At 38.3% G+C, this 19709-nt stretch overlaps 1 protein-coding gene across 3 annotated transcripts in view; it reads left to right on the top strand.

Annotated features, from left to right (window-relative positions):
* Positions 1-19709, top strand: part of GALAK (galacturonic acid kinase) — an 89132-nt gene that overhangs the window by 49039 nt on the left and 20384 nt on the right. For all 3 annotated transcript variants that reach the window (XR_014349739.1, XM_028265653.2, XM_082903699.1), the window contains exon 9: positions 4890-5062. Coding sequence is in view for 2 of the 3 variants with exons in the window: in XM_028265653.2 (XP_028121454.1) it covers positions 4890-5062 (173 nt within the window). In the remaining variant the exon portion in view is untranslated. The remainder of the gene's footprint in view (positions 1-4889; positions 5063-19709) is intronic.

The raw sequence follows: 19709 nt of genomic DNA on the forward strand, positions 1-19709 counted from the left end.
GAAGGGCTGTCAATGGTAGTCGACTAGGCCAGGAGGGCTGTCGGCGATGCTGTTATGGATGAGAAGTCGAAGTCGGCAAGGAAGACCCAGATGAGTTTCGAACCCTAGAGGACCATCAACACCCAGTCGAAGGTAGTGGGTTGTCTTCGGCTGGTAATGGCAGTCGACGATGGGTAACAAAACTGTTTGGTAGTCGACGGCTGTTTGAGGAGATGGGTTTAGGGTTTACAGTTAGGCTCTGATACCATGATAGATTTAGAGAATACCAATCTTAGGAAATGATTAGGATATCATCCCCTATTTATATTAACGAATATTAATAATTACAAGGGAGCCATAAGGCGTAGAATAATTACAAAAATAATAACCCAAATAATAATATTAACCCAAATAATAACATATTATTCTAACATATTATTCTAACATATTATAACAGCTAAATGTGGTTGGATCACTGATATTCAAAGTGATATCATGAATGTTGTTGGTCAGACCTTTGGCTGTTTCAACATGCTACCCTGATTTTTATGTTTCTGGATTGAAATTACAAAATCATCCTAAGCCTTGTGGCAAAGGACAACTTTTGATCATAAGGAGGTCACTAGAGGGAGGACATGAACCCTCCATAAAAGACCCTCTTTTAGGCCTAGAAAGGGAATTCGAAAGGGAACAAGGAATTCTCAACAAAAACAGTGCTCTCTGAACCGAACGTGAAAGTAGTTTTCCATCAGACGGCTGTTCCCCGTAACTCTACTCTCGACTTGGATTATATATCCAAAAAAAAGGTCTAATAATATTAAATTAGTAAAGGCTGTTCATTTTTGTTTTAATTATTCCAAGCTAATTTCTTTTCTAATTTAGTTTCCTTTCATTTCTTTCATTCCAAAGCTTCAAATCTTCCTAGTTTCCTTTCATTTCTTTCATTCCAAAGCATCAAATCTTGACTCTAGAAGTTCCAAAACATATATGAGTTGAATAAAACTCTTAGAAAAACATTTGCATGCAAGAATTTAAGATCAAAATTAAACCAATCTTGATTTTCAAAACAAAACTATAATTTTGGTTCTTATCTTGTTCTAATTTTGATTTCCATCTTCATTCTTCATTTCAATACTCAAAACCTAATTTTATAAACTCTATAACATGTATATATGATATAAAACTCATAGAAAAATATTTGTTTACAAAGAATTCAAAGTAAATTCAATCAAACACATGGGGTATGTTTGGTTTGCATTTGGGAGATGAGTTTTAGAAAAAAATTTCTAAAAAATTGTTTGGTTTGAGTTTTTTTCAAAAAATTTCCAAAAATCACTTTCTCTCTTTTACACATCAATCAATCACTTTTTCTCTCTCATCTCTCCTTCTTAATCACTTTTTCTCTCACACACATCTACTCAAATTCTCCCAAAATATCAAATCATCCCAAACTCCAAAAAAAAAACAACTCTCCCAAAATATACAACAAAACAAACCAAAAAAATTTCTAAACTCTCTCCCCAAGATTTTTTTCAAAAACAACTCTCCAAAATACAAACCAAGCAAGCCCATGATTTCATGAAAAGTTCTTGAAACCCAACTCATTTCAAACTTTCTTTCATTTCTCCATTTTAATTCTCTAAAAATCTCACTCAAATGATTTTATACTTAGATTGTTGAAACAATATTAGAAAGAAGGTGAAATTACTTACCTTACGATGATTTTTCTATAATTTTTAGGCTAGAAATTGATGCTCCAACTAGTCTTTCTTCTTATCTTCTTCTTCTTCTTCTTGAGTTTAATTCTCTCTCTAAAACCAGAATTTTCCAGCAGCTCCTCTGTCTTTTGATTCAATTTTTGTTGATAAAATATTGCTAGGATACTGGTATGTTAGGGTGTAAACTTGCTTCTACTCCTATGGATTCTAATGTCAAACTCGCATCAGAGTTTGTTGAGTTGCTAGATGACCCAGGCATGTATCATCATCTTGTTGGACGTCTCATTTATTTAACCAACACTAGACCTTATTTGACATTTGCAATTAGTGTTGTGAGTCAATTCATGCATGCACCTCGTAAAGAGCACCTTGATGTGGTTCATCATATTTTGAGATATTTAAAAACTTTTCTTGGCTTGGGATTGTTCTTTACCATTGGTCTCCAATCTGGGCTCTCCTGTTTCACTGATGCAGACTATGCAGGATGTAGGACTAATCGGCGTTCTACTTCTGGCTTTTGTACTTTCTATGGTGATCATTTTATCTCATGGAAAAGTAAGAAGCAAGCGGTGGCTTCTAGATCTTCTGCAGAGGCTAAGCATCGAGCTATAGCACATGGGACATGTGAGATTCTTTAGATTCGCTTTATTCTGGTAGAGTTGGGTTGTGAGGAGACTGTTCATTCCTCTTTATTTTGTGATAACAAATCTGTCATTATGTTATCCTCTGATTTTGTACTTCATGAGCGTACCAAGCATATCGAGGTTGACATACATTTCATTCGAGAAAAGGTTCGGACTGGCATTGTACATCCATCCTTTGTCTCTTCTTCTCCGTAGTTGGTACATATGTTCACAAAATCTGTGGGACCAACTCTGTTCCAGTCTTCCATTGACAAGCTGCATTTGTTGAATATCTTCATACTAGCTTGAGGGGGAGTGTTGAATATAGAAATCAAAATATTATGTTTGAATATAGAAATTAGAATAGGAATTATTTTAATTATAGGAATCTTACCTTGTGTATATTGTTTCCATTATAGGAATCTTACCTTGTGGATGTTGTTTCCTAAATTGTATCGTGTATATATTATGGCTTCTACCTCATGGATTGGTAAGCCAAATAATTCTTTTCATTCTTCTTTGGACATCAAAGCTTCTTGGATGGAATTTGGAGTCCTCATTTGAATTTCCTGGCCTTCTTATAATCTGTATCGACCATATGTGGCACAGATCTCACTAACTCAGTAAATTGTGCTTCATATTCTGCCACTGATCTGTTGCCTTGCCTTAATCTCTCAAATTTTGGCACCTTTCTATCTCGGATGCATGACGAAAAATACTTCTCATAGAAAATCTCTAAAAATTAAGCCCAATTGATTCCCCTATTTTCATCCCTCACCAACATCCACCATCGACTAGATTCATCGTCCAAGGTAAATGCAGCAAGTATTACTTTTTGTGCATCAGTGCACGGAAAGACTTCGAACAATTTTTCTATTCCGAGAACCCATGCCTTGGCTTTCAATGGATCCACTCCTTCCAAAACTGTGGCGGTTTCATCTTTTTGAATTCTTTGGTAAGAGCAATAGTACGGTCATCCACTTGGTTATTCTGAACTAGTTGTGGTGTACATTGTGGTGGTGGTTGCTGTTGTTGTCGTTGTTGTTGTTGTTGTTTCCTTAGAGTTTCAACCATTCCTTCCATCATTCTATCTAGCCTATCAACTTGGGCGGAGGAAGATTCCCCTCCATCTAATCTTGTTCTAACCATGATTTATATGAACATGTATTATGATATACACAGAAAAGTATGCACACATATTCACATTTATAGATGCACAATTTATATCACATACCTACAAGATGAATGCAAAACTTAATCCTTTCTAGACATCCTATTGCTGGAATGAATGAGTGTGGATAAATTAACTCGTACTTTGATACCACTCTGTCACGACCCTAACCCGCCTCTAGAGGTTAGAGCGGTGACCAGCTAGTAATCATAGATTACCTACTGCCTAACCTGACAGATCACAAAATATTTAATATATTGGGGCCTAAAGCAGAAGCTAACAAACAATAAAGAGTCCATTGAGCACGTAAGGCTAAAAATCCATTTGTTACCTTACATATATATATATATATAAATATATATATTTGTACAACCATGGTTGCCCAACTTATCTTCCATGGTTGCGAGCAATTAACTCGTATCCCACAAATACACCACCATTTAAACTACCCCAATCACATATCAGCCCAGTAATACACATACACTCAATCATGGCCCTTTCTCTGAAACTTTCATTCAGATTGCCAAAGGAAGCCCATTGACTGAACTACATTCTCACTGTAATCATCCTTCCGTAAAAACCGAAGACTCAAGAACAGACCAATTTCAGTTTCAAGCCTTTATTCCAACTCGCTGAGCATTTACTCCTGTTTCAAGCCCTTGAAAAACCCTCTCTCTCAAGTCCTTTGAGAATAAGTTTTCACAAAAACATAATACCCTATAAACCTTATAAAAAGGTTATTAACCTAATTATCCAAAATTACGAAGTTACCTATATAAGTAAGTTTAATAAAATTATCTAGCTATCCAATATAATAATACTCTTAGCATGTAATTATATATATATGACCATTATTGTTGTTGTCGTTGCGATTCCTAAAATTCTTCCCATAGGGAATGCCTATGTCAAAAAAATTTGCATAGGTGATAGAAAGATTACTTTTGAGAAAATTTGAAGATGGGGTATATAGATTTTACATCTTAGTCTTTTAATGAGTTAGGATTGAACATAAATCATAATGTGGATTCAATGAGTACTTGAAGCAGAATTTGAAGCAATATCACATAAATTTTTCCTTCTTTCTTTGTTATTTGTCTTTTCCATTACTTCAACATTTGTTTAGAAGTGTTTTCACAGCATCATTAATGTAATTTGTTCACTTATTGAATGTTTTGATTTGTATCAACTATATAACCACATTATTCCCTATGAATTTAGTGACTGCTGCAGCTGTTATTTTTATAAGGTTTCAAGTTGTAAAATTCAGTTCAAATGGCTACTCTCAATTTGAACAATTTATATTTTCTGTGTTGTTCTGAGTTGTAATGTTTTGATTTTCTGATTTGTTTCCGTTAATGTGAAACATAATGTCTAATTAGTTTACTCGGACATTTGTAGACCAAAGAACACAAGCTGGTACATCCACCAAAATTTCAAAATCATGAAACTGGGATAAAGAAAGCATACAAGGTATTATTGGCCTTTTCAGGCTTGAAGCAAGCTTTGACAAGTAACCCTGGATATAATCACCGAGTTGCAGAGTGTCAAGCGGCTGCAAGATTTTTGTTGAAGTAAGACCATTTACCCTTATCATTCAAGAGAAGCTTACAGTTGAATTCCCTCATGTTTTTTTTCAAATGTCCCACAAAAACAACACTATGAACTATCTAGTTTCTTTTCTCCAATAAGATTTTTATGACAACCAAATTTGTTTACTACGAAGAAGGGAATGCCGATGAGCTAAGCAGCACGGACAAGGACACAATGCGACATGCACAAAATATCTAGTTTATATATTTATTATGTCATATAAATGAAAATTTCTTTGAAAGACAGTTAAATTTGTATGATGAAACATAGAAGTGAAGAGAAGAAAAAAATAAGATGAGAGAAAGTAATTTGCAGGGAAAGAAACTCACCCCAAATTAGGGTTTTCCTCACATGTATTTGTACTAATTAGCAGACAAATGCCAAAATACTCCCCAACTCATAGCTTAACACTCCCTCATCAAATTGGTGCATAGATATCTCACATGCCCAACTTGCATGCAATGGGATGAAAAACCTTACTACTAAGCCCTTTAATGAATACATCAGCTAAACTAATCTTCTAATTTCACAAAAGGCATACAAATCATGCCACTATTCACTTTTTCCTTGATAAAATGCATGGCAATTTCAATATGTTTGGCCCTATCATGCTGAACTTGGATTGTAAGCAATGTTAATAGCGGCCTTATTATCACAATAAAATTTCGTGGGCCACCACTTAACAATCCTAAGTCATCCAATAAAACTTGAAACCACTTGAACTCACAAATGCTATCCACCATGGATTGATACTCTGCTTCTGTATTCGACCTGGCTACAGCTGCTTGTTTCTTACTACGACAAGTTACCAAATTTTCTCCTACGAAAGTACAATAACCTAAAGTAGACCTCCTATCATCTATTGCACTAGCCCAATTTGCATTAGTGAAGGCCTCCAACCTCAAATGACCATGATTGGAGAACAAGATACATTTTTTGAGTGTTGATTTGAGATACCTCATAATTCAATTAACACCAAATGTCCTTGTCAACATGCATAAATTCACTTACAACACCTACTGCATATGCAACATCTGGCCTAGTGTGAAAAAGGTGTATTAATCTAATCTCCCTACCAGCCTCTAATATGTTCCCTTGTCCACATGATCTCCGTCACTACTGCTAAGTTTGTGATTGGCTCAATAGGAGAATTCGCTGGTCTATACCCTAACATGCCTACTTCCTTGAGTAGATCTAAGATATACTTTCTTTGGAAGATAAAGATGCCCCTGCTTGATCTAGCAAGCTCAATCTAAATAAAGTATCGAAAAGGTCCAAGGTCTTCGATTTCAAATTCATTAGACAGTTGAGTTTTGATCCTATACATTGTTACCAGTCACTACTATGTCATCCACAGAAGCAATAACTATGGTGATTTTATAACATAGATGATCAATATGGCTTTTGCTTAATACTAAACACCCATTTGCAACCCACTAGCATTTTTATTAATGATAGAGAAACTAACTCTTAAATGCCATTCTTGCTTAAAGCTCTCATCTTCTCTACCATAGCTTCTTTCCACCTAGGATCATTGAGTGCTTTCTTCCAACCCTGCAAAATAGATACAGAGGACAAAGATGACACAAAAGTATAATATGACGGAGATAAAGGAATCATAATGTAAGTTTTCTGAATAAATTTGTATATTCAATTGTAAATAATACAAAGAGTACAACCGAGCTATATAGACCTAATCTGAAAAAAGAAATAAGAATAAACCTATATTTTTACAATCAATCTAATATTCACACAATAAATCTAATATATTTACATAATTAGCATAATATTCTCACACGCTCGCTCAAATTCAAGGTGTCTTAGCAGAAAACGCTGACAGTTTGCCAAGAAGGAACTGAAAATGATCAGTGGTGTGAGTCTTGGAAAAGAAGTCAACAAGGTGAAGTGCAAAAGAGACGAAAGGAAGTGAGATGGAGTCAAACTACAGATGCTAACTGTAGCTTTCTTTTCGTGCTCCTTTCGGATACGACTAGCCTTACAGTTCGGACTCTCGTGGTTCTGAATCTGATTCCACAAGTGCAATGCGAAATAGATAAACACAAATGAGTCTAAATTCGGCAAATCTTTTGGAAAATCAATTTTGAATCAAAATGCCAAAAATGGACTACTTCGCTAGATTACAGAGTCGCTACCTAAATATTTTTGAGAAATTTAGGAAACCCAAGACTCGCGCCAAAGGCCACTTATCCGTCATCATCAAAGTGTTTCGGCTCGGGAACTTAGGTATGAGAGGGGAAGGTCATGAATTGAGCACTCCACTTGCCGGATCAAAGATCAGTCTCTACTAATCATGATGTGATTCTTCTTTATATTATATGCTCTTGTTCCGATTATAGACTAAGTTTACTATGTGACGCACACAAGTGTAGACTAATTTGCGAAAATTGGAATACTTTGATTTTATGTTTGTTTGAAAAAAGTGTTTTGAATACACGTCACTTGAAAAAGTGAGTTTGTATGTACACTACTCAAATTATTTCAATTTAAGCAATTAACTTTCATCCACAGGCATTCAAACAGATATATCACTTAAGCGCTTAGCCTCATGGTATCATGCTAGATATGGAAACAATCACACTCATGCGATATGCTAAAGTAGTAAAGCTTACCCTAATTCCCGAGGAGAGTCAAAAGAGAGAAAATAGTTAGAAAAAATGCAGGATCCTAACTAATGAAATATGCCTAATGCAACACATGCAATGTGCAATTAAAAGTCCGGCTACTAGCATAGCATATGAATTAATTTGATAGCGTGCAGTTTTAAACACGTTTTCAAAGAAGTATTTAAACGACAATGCTTGTTAAAATGAAGAGCCGAACCTTATGCATGCAAGGTACATGGATGCAAATCATGGAAAATACTAAACAAAATATGATGCTCTAAACTATTCATCATAAGCAAGTAAATAAAAGGGAGAAAGACGTGAGGTTGGAAGACATACATGCATTGTTACATATTTGCCCTCGCGCAGGAGGGTCCGAATGAATGAATTAGCTAAGCTACTTACCTAATCATTACAACTCCGAACTTAACTAACTATTCTAGCTAATTAAATTATTACAACACAATATTAATTATCCTAATTGATTAATTATAACACAAAATTAACTATCTACTTTAACTAACTAATTACATATTACAAGTTCACAAGTCAACGGGACCCGAGAAACGAGGGAAGGGCTTATGCATGCTCATGAATTTCTCTTCCCCCCCTCCCCCACCGAGAATGCCTCTGCACTGTTTTGCATCTCAACTTCTGCTCTGCTCTACTCTGCAAAAAAAAGTGGTACTGTTTGGCTGAAAAAGGTGGTCGGCAGGCCAGAAGTTGTGGCCGGCCGCCTACTAGTAGTGGCCTGCCGTACGGTAAAGATGGCTTGCCGGCCACTAATGTTAGGTTTCTCCTGCTGTAACAGAAAACAAACAGAGCACAAATAGAGCATTCTCAGGGGATGTTTGTCCACCCTGCCTCTCCTTGTCATCAGATAGCTCAAAGAAGGGGTAGGCTTGATTCGCAAACCATCAATCGACGCAAATTCATTGCATGATGACTTATGAACCAAGGGATATGATTTCAATAAATGCACAATTAAAGACTCGTGAACCTCTCCTCCTTATCATGCTATTAATCAAGAGAAGTGGTTGACATTGATTCTTGAACCGTTTTCATCACTAACAAGTATGAAACGACTCAAGGCTCAATGGGTTCAATTAACGTCTGATTGAACCCAAACCATTTTATTATCTTTCTCCATTTTAAGCCATTGATTACCCCTTTTAATTATCTTTCCATTCCTTAGTCATTTTAGTTCAAAAATGAAAGTTAAGTCCACTAAATGGAGAAGAGTGTTAAACAAGAAGTTGTTTTGGGCATGAGAGAGACGTAATGCCCCAGTAATGAACCTCCGAAGAGATTAAACCATTTAGCATTGTAGGGTCCCTTTATCAAGCTTAAACAACACTCGGTTGAAACAATTCTCAAAGAAATAAAAAGCCAAGAAAGGAGGGAGGTTACAGAGGTAATTACATGTGAATACAAGTATGGAAACCAAGAAATAAATGGTATCAACTCAAATAGGTTGGTGTCTGATGCCTAAAACACCAAACCTATGAGGACCATTACATTACAAGCCAACTATGCAAAGCATAAATGAACTAAACACATAAAAACTGTTCTAAAATAAGCTAAAACAGTGCTGGAATTGAGATAAAAAAAAAAAAAAAAGTTAAAAGAGTAAACTAAAATAATAGAGAATTTAAGCTAGTAAACAAGCCAAAGGAGGGGTGGCTAACCCCTCCATTTTTGGGACTTCAAAACTACATTTTTAGCCTCTGAAAACCTTTGAAGATTAGTGGTAAAAAGTTCAAAAAAAGTTGATGAAGAGATGGGAAACACAAGGGGAAAGGCTTAGGAGACGAGGTACAAAGAAAGGTGATTAACTTCTCTACCTTTAATAGCTTTAAACCACAATCTTCAGCCCATAAAAACAGTTGAAAAACAGCCTGAAAACAGTAAGAAAAGATAGAAAATAAGTAGTGCAAAGGAGCTAGTAGTTATACCTCTTGAAGCAAGGTAACTCTTTTATTAACAAATCCACAAGTTCTCACTCTCAAGGGCTGAGATTTGAGCCCAATAACCTTAGCAAGAAGAGCTAAATTTTTGGTTTAGGAAGTGTAGAGAGAGAGAGTGTGTAGGTTGCAAGATAGAGAGAGAGAGAGAGATTTTGAAGAATTTGAGCCTTTGGAATTTTTTCTAACCTAAATTCAAGAGGCATGGTCATTTATATATAGAAAAACATGTTACTCCCTCAGAAATATCTGTATATAGACAGCTGGTGCAGTGCATGCACTTGTGGGAACAGCTGGCAACAAATATCTGCAAAAAATCTGATTTTTCACACAAGTGGCCAGCCATACAGTATTAGTGGCCAGCAGGCCACTAGTGGGGACACTTGGCTAGCCAATCCACTCAAAATGGCCTAATTTTTCACAACTGGGGGGTAGGCAACTAATAGTGGGCAGGCTACTTAGTGGCCGGCCAGACAAAAATCTGTTTTCAAACCCAACTTCAAACGGGTATATCTCCCTAATGCGGACTCGGTTTTAGGTCATTCTTGAGTCTAAATTGAAGCCCCGGAAGTCTACTTTCTAATGGAGGTGGTCTCATATCTAAATTCTAAGTGTGTAAAGAGATATGCCTATTTTAGTGAAGGTTGTTCGTTTCTATCATAACGGATTGATACCCAACTTCTTCCCCAACTGGTTTTCTTCCCTCCCCTCCTATTTTCTTCAACTCCAAACCTATAAATAAGAGTTTTTAAAGATTTTTCAAAGAGTTCACCTTCCTTCGATTTATTTTTACTTTGTCCTTACTTGGTTTATCGAAAAGTGCAACATTTTAAACGAAATGCAAGCCTTGGAACATCGTAGAAGCATTTGAAAAAATATTTTGAAAAAGAGAGTTTAAGGTCTAAAATAGTTTTGGTCAAAATAGGGTGTAAGGTTTGGATTTAGAAGCTTTTCTTGCTAAAGGAATCGAACGTTTGTATAGCATAACTTTCTTCATTTAGTGATCAACTTGAGGCACCCAAGTCTTAAGGACGGTCAAAAATGGGGTGTCTACACTAATGAACAAAATAAAAATCAATCTTAATGTGCTTTGTCCGCTCATTGAAGACAGTGTTATGGGCAATCTGAATAGCACTGCGATTGTCATAGTAAAGAGATGTCAGAAAAGTCTGAGATACACCCAAATCAGATAAGAGACAACGAAGCCAAATAATCTCAGCAGTGGCATGAGCCATAGCACGGTACTCAGCCTCGGCAATGGAACATGCAACAACAATTTGTTTGTTGCTCTTCCAAGAAATCAGCAAGAAACCATGGAATCACTAAGAAACATGTAGAAGCCAGAAGTAGACTTGCGAGCAGTAACATCAATGAACCAAAGCAACCCAATGTGTAGAACGAGGAACATAAACGAACTGGCTAACCATATAAACAACATAGGCAAGATTAGGGCGAGTGATAGTCAGATAGACTAAGCAGCCGACAAGCTCTCAATATAAAGTAGGATCATTCAAAGGGACACCATCAGTAGTGTTAAGCTTCACATTAAGCTCAATGGGGGTATTAGAAATCTTACTATCAGTAAGGCCAGCACGGTGAATAACCTCATTTGCATACTTAGCCTGAGACAGAAAGTAGCCTTTAGAAGAAGAAGCTACCTTAATACCAAGAAAATGCCATAAAGGGCCCAGATCTTTCATTTCGAAGATGCAGAAGAGATGCTGCTTGATCTCAGATATAGCAGAAGAGTCAAAGCTAGTGATGATTATATCATCCATATGCAGTAACAGGGCAATAAAACTAGCAGAGGTGTGAAGGAGAAACATAGCCGAATCCTGGGCACTAGGATGAAACCCAAGCTGAGTGACAGCGGCTTGAAATTGATCATACCAAGCACGAGGGGATTGCTTCAAACTATACAAAGCACGCGCGAAGACAACAAACCTGTCCAGAGGAATGGGAAAGGCTAGGGGGAGGACACATGTAAACCTCCTCAGTGAGATGGCCATTAAGAAAAGCATTCTTAACATCTATTTGATAGAGAGGCCAACGACGAATAGCAACAACAGAAATCAAAGTACGGACAATACTCATCTTGGCAATAGGGGCAAAGGTCTCCTCATAATCAATATCATACTCTTGTGAGAAACCTTTGGCAACTAGGTGAGCTTTGTAGCGCTCAAGAGAACCATCAGAGTGAGCCTTGACTTTATAAGCCCATTTATAACTAGGGCTGTGCATAATACCGTCAAAACAGCCAAAACCACACCAAACCACACTGAATCGAGCCGAACCGCACATATTTTGCTTTCGGCAAGCAGGTTGGGCAGGTGGCTGGTCCAAGAAGGACAGGTCAACGCGGGTGGCGATTTATAAAAGCCAACCCACCATATATACCGACCCGACTCGCTGTTCCCTTCTAGCTAATATATATATACTAGGTTACATTTCAACCCTTGGATTAAATCTATTGAACTAATTGTATACACACTCATACACACACAATCAATTCTCATTAAACCTAATTCACACCCCCAATCCATCTCATTTCATTCATCGTCCGTTGCCCTTCGTCTCCCTGATCGGCGTCACTAGCCTTACTGCCACCTTGCCACTGCCGCTGCTCTTCGCAGCCGCTCCTCACTCGTCACCGGCATTGCTCTTCAATGGTGGTACGTAGCTCTCTCTCTCTCTCTCTCTACTCTTTCTCGTTGCTGTCTCCATTCCTTAATGCTCCACAAATTACTCTCTTCTTTGTGATCTCTCTTTGCTCGCTCTATATTCCTTAATGCTCCACTAAAGGGTTTCATAGTTAGCCCATTTTTTATTATCATTCCAGGAAAACCAAAAATTATAAATACAACCATAGAGTTTATGTTAGTTAAATTGAACAATAAAAGATAATCTGGACTATAAAAGATAGTTATGGGTAATTTTGCTGGTAAAAGATATTGTATTGCTGTTGATTCTTGTTCTTCAAATTTTGGATATGGGTAAAAGATATGGTTCAGACATTTCCATATATTTGAGTTTTGGATTTTTTTTCCTGAGTGCATAATATTGCTGAAAATGAATTTATTAAAGATTTTGTATTTTGGATGATGTTATTTTTTTTAGTATTTATTACCGTGTTAAATTGTTATTGTATAATTTCTTTGGATTGTTGGATTTTTAGTTCACTAGTTTATCAATGTTTAATGTTAGATTATTTGAATGAACATCTATTTTAATTTTGATTATTTTAGTTAATTTATGAGTTATTTTATTTATTTATTTATTTATTTTATTCAAGTTTTGTAATTTGAATTATATTCTTCTTATAAACCACTTATCCGCCCGAACTGCCTAGTCGAAACAGCCATTATTTGCCAACCAAACCGTCAGTTTTTGATAAGAAAAATGGCAATTTCTAATGACACTTTTATCAATCCGCCGCCCATTGTACGACTTCTATTTTACTCCTAAACCGCATCAACCGCACAGCGCACATCCCTATTTATAACCAATTAGATTTTTGCCAACTAGCAATGGAACTAGCTCTCAAGTAGTAGTCTTCTACAAAGCAGACAACTCATCCTCCAAAGCTCGAACCCAATTAGGATCCTGATAGGCCTCCTTGTAAGACTAGGACTCCGAAAAAGAGTGAATAGCAGAAAAAAAAAGGTGCAGTATGAAGGAGAAAAACATGTTTTAGCAAAACCAAGTTTGACTACCTATTTACGAATGTAAAGAGGCTACTTACGATTAGCAAGATCAGAGTCGTCAGAAGCAGGGGGATCAACAGTAGGACAGACACTACTGGTGGAGGGAGAGCCTTGCGATGAGAATAGACTAACGGAGGAGGAGAAGAAGCAGGTGGGGGAAGAGGAGAAGGAGGAGGAGGAGGAGGAGAAGAAGAGGGAACAGACTCATGGGTCAGTGGAGAGGGACTCATCAGGCCAAGTGGGATGAGGAGAAGAGGGAACACGCAAGCTCATGGGAAACAACAAATATGTACTCGTCAGGAGGGACCTCAGAAGGAAATGAATCAATATAAACTAAATCCTCTTCGGAAACTGGAGCTGTGAGAGAAGGAAGCTGAAGTAAGATAGACGTTTAAGAAAGGCAACATGGCGGGAGACATCTAGGTGACGGGAAACAGGGTCGTAATAGCGATAACCTTTCTGAGTGAGACTATAACCCAAAATAATGCACAAGACAGATCGAGCACTCAATTTGGTCCTACCTTTACGGGGTAGAAGGATAAAACAAGTAGACCCAAACACATGAAGGAGGGAGTAATTGGGAAGTTGAGAAAATAGAGCCTCATAAGGAGATTGACCAGAGAGGAGAGTAGGCATACGATTGAGAAGAAAAGCAGCAGTAAGAACTGCCTCACCCCAAAACGGAGCCGGATCAGAGGCAGAGAGAAAGAGAGACCTAGCTATCTCAAGGAGATGACAATGTTTACACTCAACTCGACCATTTTGGGTAGGTGTATTAGTACAGGAAGTCTAGTGAATGGTACCCAAATTGACCAAATACTCACAGAGCTTATTTTTAAAATATTTCCCACCCAAGTCAGACCGTAACAATTTAATAGTAAACCCAAACTGTATTGTGACCATAGACTAAAAAGTACAGTATATCTGGTAGAATTCGAACTTATGAGTTATAAGATAAACCCATATGGAACGGGTGCAGTCATCAACAAATGACACATAGTATGCAGAACCCCCTTTATTGAGAACAAAAGAAGGATCCCAAATATCAGTATGAACTAAAGAAAATTGTGTATCAAATATGAAGTAATTTTATAGAAATGTAAGGCTGCCATTTTGGCAAGTTTGAACCCCTGACACTTGTTAAGTTGACTAGGAGAAACTTTACCTAATATACCTGACTGAGCTAAAGACCATAGGTAGTCAGTAGACAAATGCCCTAATCTAGAATGCCACAAATAGAAAGGATTAAACAGAGAACCTAACTGAAAAGAGAAAAAGGCAGTCAAAGAGGTAGTCGTAGACAGATGTAAGCTCTCCACTACATAGAGGTCTCCAACTCTACGGCCAATCCCAATCTGTTGCTTGGACATTCGACCCTACACAGAACAGATGGAAGAAGAAAAGATAACATCAAAACCGGAGACATCAAGCTGACTGATAGTAGTATTTACTAGAGACTCATTACCTGAAGACTCCATAGAAGGATTTGTAATCGGAGTTGGAGATGTTGATTGGCATTGTGGCACATAGGTCGAATATTCTATCTGTCTCTGCAAGTCAATCTTGAGATCTGTCCAATCCGACCTACTACTCTCCCTTTTTCTTTGTGTAAGTGTGTATAAGGGGAGTCAGATCTAGAACAACAGAACCTCAAGAAGAAAAGAAACTTCAAAAGCTGAATAAGAGAGTTGACTAATAGATAATAAATTAATCTAGTTTATGGAGAAAGAAAAATTAGGAATGGATATAGAGGAAGAGGAAGACAAAAGGACAAACCAATACAATTTAGCTTAATCCATTAACAATACAAACAGTAATAGGAGAAAAGGGATAACAACAATGATTGAGAATGCACAAATTTGGGATCATATGATGAGAAGACCTAGAATCAAATATCTGAGTAATAGAGAGATATATGCAAGATGAGAACCATGCAAAACTAAATGCTTAGTAGTCATAGTAGAAGCATGAGACTGAGTTACCAAGGATGATCCAAGCATGCACTAAAGCTTAGTTAATTGCTCAAGCATAGTGTGCACTGTGGAAGGTGAGAAGTGGAAGTAGGTATGACAAGAACTGTTAGCATAATACATTATTATTTGGGTTATTATTTTGTAATTATTTTATGCCTTAGGGCTCCCTTGTAATTATTAATCTTCATTAATATAAATAGGGGATGATAACCTAATCATTCCCTAATCTGGTTACTCTCTAAAAGCATCATGGTATCAGAGCCAAACCCTAACACCTAAACCGATCTGCCCATACTGTTCCTATTACCCACCGGAGCCACCAGCCACCACCGGAGCCAGTTCCTCTCAAGCCGACTCAACCCTAAGGGGCTTCGGCCCAAGCCGAGAAGGACCCACGTAGTTTAGGGTGGGTTGATGCCTGTCTAGGGTTTCGGCTCACCCTTATTGGTTGAACTCAGCAACAAAGATCACCCTAGGGTTTGAAACTTACCTGGGTTGGTCGTCCGCTGGTGTCGATTGCTCTTGGTAGTCTCTCTGCCTCAGTTGACTTCCCTTATGCAGTCGTCTCTTGATCACTTCAGTCGTCGCTCGTCACTTCGTCTTCAGTTGTCTCTTGTATCCTAGTATCACCCTCAGTCGGCTCTCGTATCACCTCTGTTTGGTCTCAAAACTCATATGTCGTGTAGTTCCTCTGTTTGTTCTTAAACCCAGCACCAGAACCACAAAAAAAAAAAAAAAAAAACTTTATGTTTTCTTAATTTTGTTATGCCTTTATAGTGGTCATTGTGTCTTTTCTTCCACCATCACCTTCCGGGTTTGTGATTGTCACTAGTTTTGTTGCGGGTTCAGTAGTGTAGTATCCATGGAAGATTCCCCCAGAGTGTCCACTACCTCTCAAACACCTAGGATTGAGAGTTCCATTATACCTACTACTATACTTGATAACCCAACCCTAGTCTGAAAATCATCACCTCTCTCTTTAATGGTCAAAACTATCTAGCATGGTCTCAGAGTTTGATTATTTTTTTGAAGAGCAGAGGAAAGATGGCGTATGTTGATGGCAGGATACAGGCACCTAGCATCATTGACCCAAGTTATGACCAATGGGAGATTACCAACTCTCTGATTATGGGTTGGCATATTCATTCGATGGTTCCAGAAATTGGTGAGGGTTACTTATCTATGGAGACTGCCTAGGATGTTTGGGATGTTGTGGCTGCCACCTATTCCCGCAAAGGGAATTTCTCACAGGCATTTGAGTTGCGCCGCTCTATTGAGAGCTCTATTCAGGGGGAGCAGACTGTTCTTCAGTACTTCACCTTCCTCACCAATGGTTAGAAACGCCTTGATCACCTGCAAAACTATAAGCCTGTTTGCATTGCTGATTCTGTCGAGTACAGGAAGTTCATCGCACAGGAATGGGTCTTCAAGTTTCTGGCAAACCTAAATGTGGAGTATGATCCAGTTAGGAGTCGAGTTCTGGGTATGGACACTCTTCCTTCATTTCAGGAGGCATTTGTCTATATACAGAATAAGGAGAGTCGCCGATTTGCTATGATGTCCCCTGTCTCTACTGACTGCTCAGCATTACTGTCTACCCCTCGAGATAGCCTCATCCTGACTCCCATTCCTCTGTTTGCCGCTAAGGAGTCTGTATCCTATGATTACTGTAAAAAGTCGTGGCATACTCGTGAAACGTGTTGGAAGCTTCATGGGACTCCATCCGGGGGTTGAGGTGATCGGTCTGGTTCTAGAGGCAATCGGTCAGGCCACTCTCGAGGACGTGGTTCCCATCCATGGGCTCATCAGTCTAGTGCCATTGATACACTTGATGTTACTTCTGCTTCCATTGGCCAGGCTTCTGATGGTCTTTATGGCATGACTACTCCTAAGCTTGAGGGATGTTATGCAGCGCTTGCTAGACCGCCGGTCTTCTACTACTCTTAGTACATCTTCCTCGTCGTTTGCCCGCTCAGGTGACTTAGCCTCTTCTCCTCGTGTTTTCCTATCTCATAAGTCTTTGCCCTGGATTATTGATTTTGGTGCCTCAAATCATATGTCTGGATCCTCTAACATTTTCTTTGCCTATAAGCCCTCTTCAGGTCAGGACAAAGTTAGGATTGTAGATGGTACCGTTTCTTCCATTTCTGGGAAAAGTTTAGTTCATGTCACTCCTACCATACTTCTATCTTCTGTTCTCTATGTTCCCAATTTTTCTGTTAATCTCTTATCCTTGAATCGTATTACCCAGGATTTGAATTGTAGTGTGACGTTTTTTCCTGATCATTGTCTTTTTCAGGACCTTGTCACGAAGAGAACGATTGGCAGTGGTAGTGCAGAAAATGGTCTCTACTTCCTAGATCAACCGGACAAGCTTGCTTATTCTTCCACCATGAGTCCTACTACCCCAGATGATTTATGGCTATGGCATCGGCGTCTTAGGCATCATTCTTTTTATTTACTTAAGCATTTATTTCTATCTGGTTTCACAAATAATAATATGTCTGAGTTTCTTTATGGGTCTTGTCAACTTGGAAAACAACACAGAGCTTCTTTTGCTCTCAGTTTTAATAAAAGTTTAGTTCTTTTTTCCTTAATACATTCAGATGTTTGGGGTCCCTCTTGCGTTTTGTCTGTGAAAGGTCATCGATGGTTTGTTACATATATTGATGATTTTTCTTGTACTACTTGGGTGTATCTCATGAAAGACAAGAGTGAAGTTTTCTCTATATTTTGCAATTTTCATAAGATGATTTGTACTCAGTTTGGGGTCACTATCAAAATATTCCGTTCTAATAATGGGGGTGAATACATAGATTCTGGGTTAGGTCAATATTTTTCTACGCATGCCATTATCCATCAGACCTCTTGCACCAATACCCTCAACAAAATATGGTGGCGGAACGCAAGAATCGCCGTCTTCTTAACATGGCTCGGTGTATGTGCTTTTCTATGAGTGTGCCTGGGTCCTACTGGGGCGACGTTCTCACCGCTGCACATCTTATTAATCGTCTTCCTATCCTGGTCTTGCAAAAACAAGCTCCTCTTCAAATCTTCTTAGGTTCCCAGTCCTTGTTTCCTATTTCTCCCAAAATATTTGGCTGTGTCTGTTTGTCCATAATCACTCTCCTACTGGTGGGAAGTTGGACCCTCGCTCCCTCAAATATGTTTTCCTTGGTTGCTCTCTTACTCAAAAAGGATATAAGTGTTACTACCCTCCTTCTTGTAAGTGGTTTGTGTCTATGGATGTCACTTTCTTTGAGTCCTGGTCCTATTTCTTGTCCTCTCCGGTGTCAGAGTCCTCTCTTCAGGGGAAGCCTTGGTGTGAAGTGAGTCCTGTGATTCCTATGGTGGAACCAGTTGTTCTTGCACCAACCCCTCGTACTAGGACTACAGAACCCAATGTCACCAAGGATAGGGACGGGCAAGTTTTTGTCCGAGACAAAGATAGACAGAAAGTTAACTGGATACAAGGGACCACTTTTGCTCCTCCATTGCCATCTCCTGCTTCTGATGAGAGTCCAGGTAACTTTGAATATCTTGAGACCATTGATCTTGATGTTCCTATTGCCAAGAGAAAGGGTGTGAGATCTTGTACTCAACATCCTATCTCAAATTTTGTGTCCTACTCTCATTTGTCATCCTCATATGGAGCGTTTGTGTCAAATATTTCCTCTGTTAGCATTCCTAACTATTTTCAGGATGCTCTTGCTACCTCTGAGTGGAAACTTATCATGATTAAGGAAATGAAAGCACTTAGGAAGAATGGCACTTGGGAATTGACGGAGTTACCTACACGCAAATGACCTGTGGGATGCAAATGGGTATATACTGTGAAACACAAAGTAGATGATTCTATTGAGCGTTACAAGGCAAGACTTGTGACAAAAGGGTTCACTCAGATATATGGTGTTGACTATCAGGAGACCTTTGCACCCGTGGCTAAAATGAATTCAGTCAGAGTACTTCTCTTTCTAGCAGATAATCTAGATTGGCCATTTCATCAGTTTGATGTCAAGAATGCCTTTCTCCATGGTGACCTCGAAGAAGAGGTATATATGGACATTCCTCCTAGTTTTGAGGATCATTAGACAGAAGGCGAAGTATGCAGGCTTCGGAAGTCATTATATGGTCTCAAATAGTCTCCAAGAGTTTGGTTTGAGAGATTCACTCAGGCTATGCTTAAATATAGCTTCAAACAGAGTCAGACAGATCACACCTTGTTTGTGAAACATTCCTCACGTGGTAAGACTACAACACTTATTGTTTATGTAGATGACATAGTTCTTACGGGCGATGATAGTGAAGAAATACCTCTGTTGAAGAAATATTTAGCCAGTGAGTTTGAAATCAAAGATTTGGG

This window comes from Camellia sinensis, chromosome 13 (assembly GCF_055761805.1).
Source record: "Camellia sinensis isolate YWXY chromosome 13, ASM5576180v1, whole genome shotgun sequence".
NCBI lineage: Eukaryota > Viridiplantae > Streptophyta > Magnoliopsida > Ericales > Theaceae > Camellia > Camellia sinensis.